A 6,000-nucleotide genomic window follows, 5' to 3' on the forward strand; every position below is an offset into this window, starting at 1 on the left:
ACCCCTTGACGAGAAGAAATTAGAACCTGGTGACTTTACGGATTTTCTAATTGCTTGTGATGTTAAGAAATCTATTGAATCTAACGTTGCTTTTACCGAAATTGAAATGCAAAGAAAGCAGAGTAAAATAGTGAAACACGAATTCAACTTCTTCATTCCTGACTATGATGATTAACCGATGGAAAGGCAGTACTTTTGGGAGGGGTTTAAAAAGGGTGGAAATGCAATGCCAGTGAAGATGAAGAAAGCCTGGAACTGGAACTTTTTCAGTGATGAAGAGACACTAGTTACAGGCATCTCTTGTAACGTTGGGTGAATGATTTAATGGAATACTAGTTAAAAAACAGACAGTTTTAGAGAGAGAGAATGTGGTATGTTAAGAAAACAGACTAACTAGTACTAACACAGTTTTTCTTTTTATCGGGATGTCCCTGAAGGGCCGTACTAACACAGTGATACAGACATTATCAGGGAGTATTCATTTGAAAAGAAACGGTAATGGATTAACAATTTTGTGTCCAGTTGGACTAGTACAGAAGAGTATTGTAAATACCATTATTCCAATTCCTAAATGTCGTCAACAATTATAACATTCTCTATTGTGTCGATGCAGTAACCCACAGATTTCCGAGAAGACATAGCTTCTGCAAGTTTCAATCTAACTCTTTCATGCCGACGCAAAATTAGAATTGTGTTAAGTAAAGCCCACCTCACCTGTGAATCTGCTTTCTTCTGTGTAAACCCCAGGCTTTTAAGCAAGCTATCCAACTGTTACATCAACAGATAGAAAATAGAAATCAAACACCCTCACATAAATCCCTTAACTTCACTTAAAACTTCCAACAACTACGGCGTGGTGCATGTTTCGTGATATCAATATTTGTGTCATTACGGAAAGACCTATCATCTGTGTAAACCCCAGGCTTTTAAGCAAGCAATCTAACTGCTGAACTCAAACACCCTCGTATAAATCCCTTAATTTCACTTGAACTACGCCGTGGTACATGTTTCGTGATGTCAATATTTGTGTCATTATGGAAAGCCCTCATAAGAATAAAATTCAAGTCTAAAAAAAATCAGCCAACCTGGTAAAGATCAGATAAGCCACCTTCAGAGTATCCAAATAAAAGGTATTCTGTTGCAACACCTGCCAGTGCTATACATGAGTACCTGTCCAACATCTGTGAATGAAAAACATTTCCCACTTTGAGATACGGAAAGGATTGATAAATATGTGGCAACGTGTTTGAAGATCTAAAACACGCAAAAACGTTTCAATTTGATAAAAAGATACCCATCGTTAAATCTAACCTTGGATGTAAGCTTTCCCGAGTCAACCTGATAGTATGGCAACAAATGTACAGATTAGAATTGGAACGGCAAAATAGGTAAACAAATCAAAAAGTTCTTTCAAAAGGCATAAAGAGGGATGAACTGTCACGTTAACCTTTCTGACACCCCATTGTAAATCTATGAAAGAATAAGAAAGCCCAGTCGATAATGCCAATAAAAAGTCTTATATGGTGCCAGGATCCAACACTACCGGAGCGGCTACGATGTGGTCGGGCCACATCGTTTGAGTATGTGGCCCATCTTATTTGTTTGACACGTCTTGAAAAGTGTTAGTTTTCTTGTTATTTCGGGGATTTAGAGGAGGCTACTTTTTAGAGAACTAACTTTTCTTGTCTTTTTAGAGAAAAAGTAGGAGTTCTTTTTTGTTTAAAATTAATTTAACATACGTGTAAATAAACAAAGAGGGGCCACATACTTAAACGATGTGGCCCGACCACATCGTATCCCGGGCGCAACACTACAGGTAAGGAGGGAAACAGAAGGAGCAGAGAGCAAGGAGTGGACTCACTTCTTCACGAAATTCAGTATCCACAAAAGCTGTTCCAGCTTGAACATTTAGAGATCCTTCCTTTCTCAAAGCTTCTAAACTTGTCAGGGTATATCCCTTTGGAAGAATTCCGAGCAAGTAAGCAATCAAAAAGTGACCAGCTTCATGCTGTACAAACATTGCAAGATCCAGAGTATACATTACCTCGAAATGAGTAGCAACTAAGTCGTCATATACTTATTCAAGAACCAGAGAGAAGAAACTCGAATCTTACTTGTAGAACTCTATTGCGGTATTTCTGACTCACCGCATGACCAATCATATCAAGCATTAGACTACTTAATCCTCCCTTGAGAGCTATCTGTGAAACAACGGAATCGACCAGTCATACAAGAAAAATGAACAATCCCCAAACTAGTACCAATAGACAATTTAGTAGTAGATAACTGAACAACTCACGGAGTCTAGAGTCGCAAAATAAAATAATCCAATAACAGCGAAGAGGGTTTGTTCCTGAGTAAAACCAAAAACAGCCCATGCAGAAATGCCTCCTAAAACAGCCGCAGCTTGAAGGTATCTTTCTATTGAACCTAGTGTCCGGTCATCTGGTGATAGAACTTTTGAAGCATCAATACCATTTAGCTTCAGTTCATCCAAGGTGTAAAGCCTTGGGGGTATCTGCAATACAGTTTCCTATCAGCTTAAGTTCCCACCGTCCAACAATAGAAATCAACCAGTACCCAGTGGGAAATCGACACAAAATACAATTACATCATGAGCAAATAAACAGTGTTGTTAACTTCTCCCAGTTCAAAAAAGCTTTCCAAAATATCCAGAAAACTGAGCTAAGCTAGCCACTAAAATCACCAACACGCAACTTGATGCAACCACAAAATGGACACAGAATCCCATCCAACAGGGGCCTAATTCTACAATTCACTTCAATTACCCAGAATTATTTCCATTGGTAGCAGAACAAGTATGAGAACTGATAATTATTAATACCCAGAGAAGAATCACATTTAGAACCGATGTCACAACAATAGATTGATATCGATGCCCTCATTTACACTAAATTGGAAGATTGTGCTCCAACATTCAACTTTAAAGGTTCTGCACTTCGGCTACTATGGAAACTCTAATACATTTGAACACATATAAAACACAAAGAATATACCAACTTATCCATAAACAAGAACAAATTGTAAGAGTTACCTGCCTTGCAGTGCCAAAAGAACAAAGACCACCGGGCCTACTCTGCAAATCGTTGACAAGGTTTAATGCTGCTCTTTCATCTCCTTTCATCAACTCTTCATCAACTTGTTCCAAGACTTTCCACCGAAGAACAGTGGTAGATTCAGTAGAATTTACCATTTTAACTGTCCTAAACTTTCCTGGAAAACTAGATAAGAACCCACCATAATATATGACCATCCCCATGTAACAACTAAAAAGTAAATTCTCAAGAAGAATGAAAACCCAGTATCTAAAATTGGAACAGAAAATGGAGTTGCAGTTTACAAGATTGAAAGTTGGTATGAGGACTCAAGTCTAGTGATGTGGTGATGTCTGTTTCAATAAACTTCTCAACCACACAAATAAAAACAAAAAAACAAAATAGAGATAAAGATAAATACACAATAATCATGATCACACCATGACATTAGCAAGTGATTATCAAGATTAAAGAAAATTAGTTAAAAAAATTGATGAAACATAACCCATGAAGTCGGTGAATCAAGATGAACACCATAGAAATGCAAAATTATAATTCCATTATATCAAAAGACCCATCATTATACAACAAAACAAAACCAAAAAATTTAACTGTCTTTTTAAGTTTTTGCATGAACCAAACGAAACTACAAAAGTAACCCACCGCTTTCAGATCAAAAAGCCAGATCCCCCGAACCCTAAGACTATACTTTCAACTTAAAGAGTACCCCCTTAGAAACCCTAAAACTCTTGTGAAGCAGAACCCAGTCCTTCCTTTCCTTTCCCAGCCTTCTTTGGCAACAAAGTCTGATGAATATTAGGTAAAACACCTCCATTAGCGATAGTAACAGTACCCAATAGCTTGCTCAATTCTTCATCATTCCTAACAGCAAGCTGTATATGTCTTGGTACAATCCTGTTCTTCTTATTATCTCTCGCTGCATTTCCAGCTAATTCCAAAACCTAAATCATCCAAAAAATCAAAAACCCAATTCAGAAATCATCTCAAAATCAAATACTGAAACAATCCTCTCTCAATCATTCTATCAAAAACCTTGTACGCAAACAAAAAAGAACAAAAATAAAAAAAAAATCAGAAAGAAAAGAGGGTGAGGAGATTGATTACCTCGGCGGCTAGGTATTCAAGAACGGCAGATAGATAAACGGGAGCACCAGCACCAACACGCTCAGCATATTTACCAGCTTTAAGAAATCTAGCGATTCTACCAACAGGGAATTGAAGACCAGCTTTCTGAGATCTTGATACTGATTTTGATGATTTTGGTTTTCCTCTACCACCCTTTGCTGGAGAAGTCATCTTCTTTTTTTTCTGATGATAAACCCTAAGAAAAAATTTGCAGAGAGAGAGATTTTATGAGGAGGTTTGTGTTTGTTTGTTTTTCTTTCTCTAGAGAGGAAAACTTGTCGGGTTTATATAGAGTGTGAGTTTGCTCTGATTGGTTGAATAGGAAGCACAAGGATCGTCAACGTGGAACTAGGTCTGTGCATTTTCTACACGTGACATGCAGTTCATACGCGTGTTCTATACCAATTCGGGCCGTGAATCTTCGGGAAGCCAAGGTACAGATTTACCGGAAGAGGAACCGGCAGTCGAGCAATACCCGGAACCGCATGTATAGTGCTGTCAGGCCAAGCACAATGGTTAAGGATTTCCCTTATCTATAGCTCATTTGAAGCTAAGCAAAACTGGTGGGAACTTCATTACGAGGACATGAGATCCCATAGTTTAACATAGTTTATAAGATATAGTACAAAATGGAAACTCAAAAAAACAAATTCCTCACTTTTTTTTTCCTTCGGAGTATTTGTATATGTTAAAAGATAATTAGGAACAAAATAAAAGAGTATAATAAGTAAAAAGAATAGTGTAAAAGAATGAAAGGTAAAAATGAATATTAAGTATCCGTTGAAATCCACACGGAACCCTTAGCTACAAGATGGATCAGATTTGATCACCTTTAAATTTAGCTAAGGGATATCGCTATATTTATGGGACATGGAAGATCATAGTAGTTGGATAACACTACCAGGGAGGTAGTCAATCGAGATTCATATAGACTTTCATAGATTTTATATTTAGTGAGTCCCGGAGATTCTCTAAAAATATAGAGATTTCTAGTGATTCTCTGAGAGTATATTAGAGAGTCTTTGTGACTTGTAGAGACAAAAAATTGATATTCGTAAAGAGTCTCTGTGATTTGTAGAGACAAAAAAATGTACAATATATAATCAAAAATTCAAAACATTTAATGGTTACTTTATTATGCACATTATAGTCTAAATAAAAGTACCATGAATACCTGGTAAAATACGTGTTCATTGTCAAAATAATTTTACTTTATTATGTTCATTATAATCTAAATAATCTCGTTGTTTCCTTATTATACCTATGTTTTCATTTTTCTTATTTCACTCATCCCACATTCATTTTATTTCTATGCAATCTCGCCACTGATTTACTCTGCAAATGGCATGTTACTTGGTCATCAGCTCAAACAAAAGAAATTGGTCCTACTCTCAAAAACAAATATTCCCCAAGTTTCCAAGTCTCCAGAAATATCACCTCTTGAGGAGAGATTTCTACCATGCCTATTTTACCAAAAAATTCTCTCCAAATCTCTGAAAACAATAAATCAATGACTTTCAATTCTCATTCGAACAATAGGATGTTGTAGTGACTCTTATGAAATCCTAATCCAATAACACGGAGTTTCAGAGAATTTAAATGACTTGAAAAATGTCTCTAACCAATAACAAGAGACACTAAGAGACTCATCAAAAGTCTCAATGGACTAACAGTGGATTTGAGAACTCTCTGAAAGTCATTTGAAATCTCATTTGACTAACCCCTGTACAATTAAGACGACCATAGTGCTTGGATTTATGCAATAATGATCGTTTTTTTTTTTTTTTTTTTTTTTTTA

At 36.5% G+C, this 6,000-nt stretch overlaps 2 protein-coding genes across 2 annotated transcripts; both read right to left on the reverse strand.

The window, feature by feature from the left end:
• Positions 1-453: 453 nt before the first annotated feature.
• Positions 454-3,380, reverse strand: LOC113357275. The gene is made up of 7 exons (XM_026600633.1): positions 3,056-3,380; positions 2,300-2,518; positions 2,115-2,201; positions 1,862-2,008; positions 1,312-1,338; positions 1,086-1,181; positions 454-768 (listed from the first exon to the last, which is right to left on the reverse strand). The coding sequence occupies exons 1-7, from the start codon at positions 3,278-3,280 to the stop codon at positions 568-570; spliced, it is 1,002 nt and encodes a 333-aa protein (XP_026456418.1). The 5' UTR covers positions 3,281-3,380; the 3' UTR covers positions 454-567.
• A 218-nt stretch (positions 3,381-3,598) lies between these two features.
• Positions 3,599-4,446, reverse strand: LOC113361602 (histone H2AX-like). Its single transcript, XM_026604796.1, has 2 exons — positions 4,182-4,446; positions 3,599-4,018 (listed from the first exon to the last, which is right to left on the reverse strand). Exons 1-2 carry the CDS (start codon positions 4,371-4,373, stop codon positions 3,797-3,799), a joined length of 414 nt encoding a protein of 137 aa, XP_026460581.1. The 5' UTR covers positions 4,374-4,446; the 3' UTR covers positions 3,599-3,796.
• Positions 4,447-6,000: the final 1,554 nt, after the last annotated feature.

The sequence above is a fragment of the Papaver somniferum genome, chromosome 3 (genome assembly GCF_003573695.1).
Source record: "Papaver somniferum cultivar HN1 chromosome 3, ASM357369v1, whole genome shotgun sequence".
Taxonomy (NCBI): Eukaryota; Viridiplantae; Streptophyta; class Magnoliopsida; order Ranunculales; family Papaveraceae; genus Papaver; species Papaver somniferum.

Bases quoted from the DNA above. Each gene is read 5' to 3' on its own strand.
- LOC113357275 (XM_026600633.1), bottom strand. From the start codon at position 3,280: ATGGGGATGGTCATATATTATGGTGGGTTCTTATCTAGTTTTCCAGGA. The intron at 2,519-3,055 runs GTAACTCTTACA...ACTGTATTGCAG, and splicing joins CTTTTGGCACTGCAAGGCAG to ATACCCCCAAGGCTTTACAC. The intron at 2,202-2,299 runs GTGAGTTGTTCA...GTTGTTTCACAG, and splicing joins ATTTTGCGACTCTAGACTCC to ATAGCTCTCAAGGGAGGATT.
- LOC113361602 (XM_026604796.1), bottom strand. From the start codon at position 4,373: ATGACTTCTCCAGCAAAGGGTGGTAGAGGAAAACCAAAATCATCAAAA. The intron at 4,019-4,181 runs GTAATCAATCTC...TGGATGATTTAG, and splicing joins TTGAATACCTAGCCGCCGAG to GTTTTGGAATTAGCTGGAAA.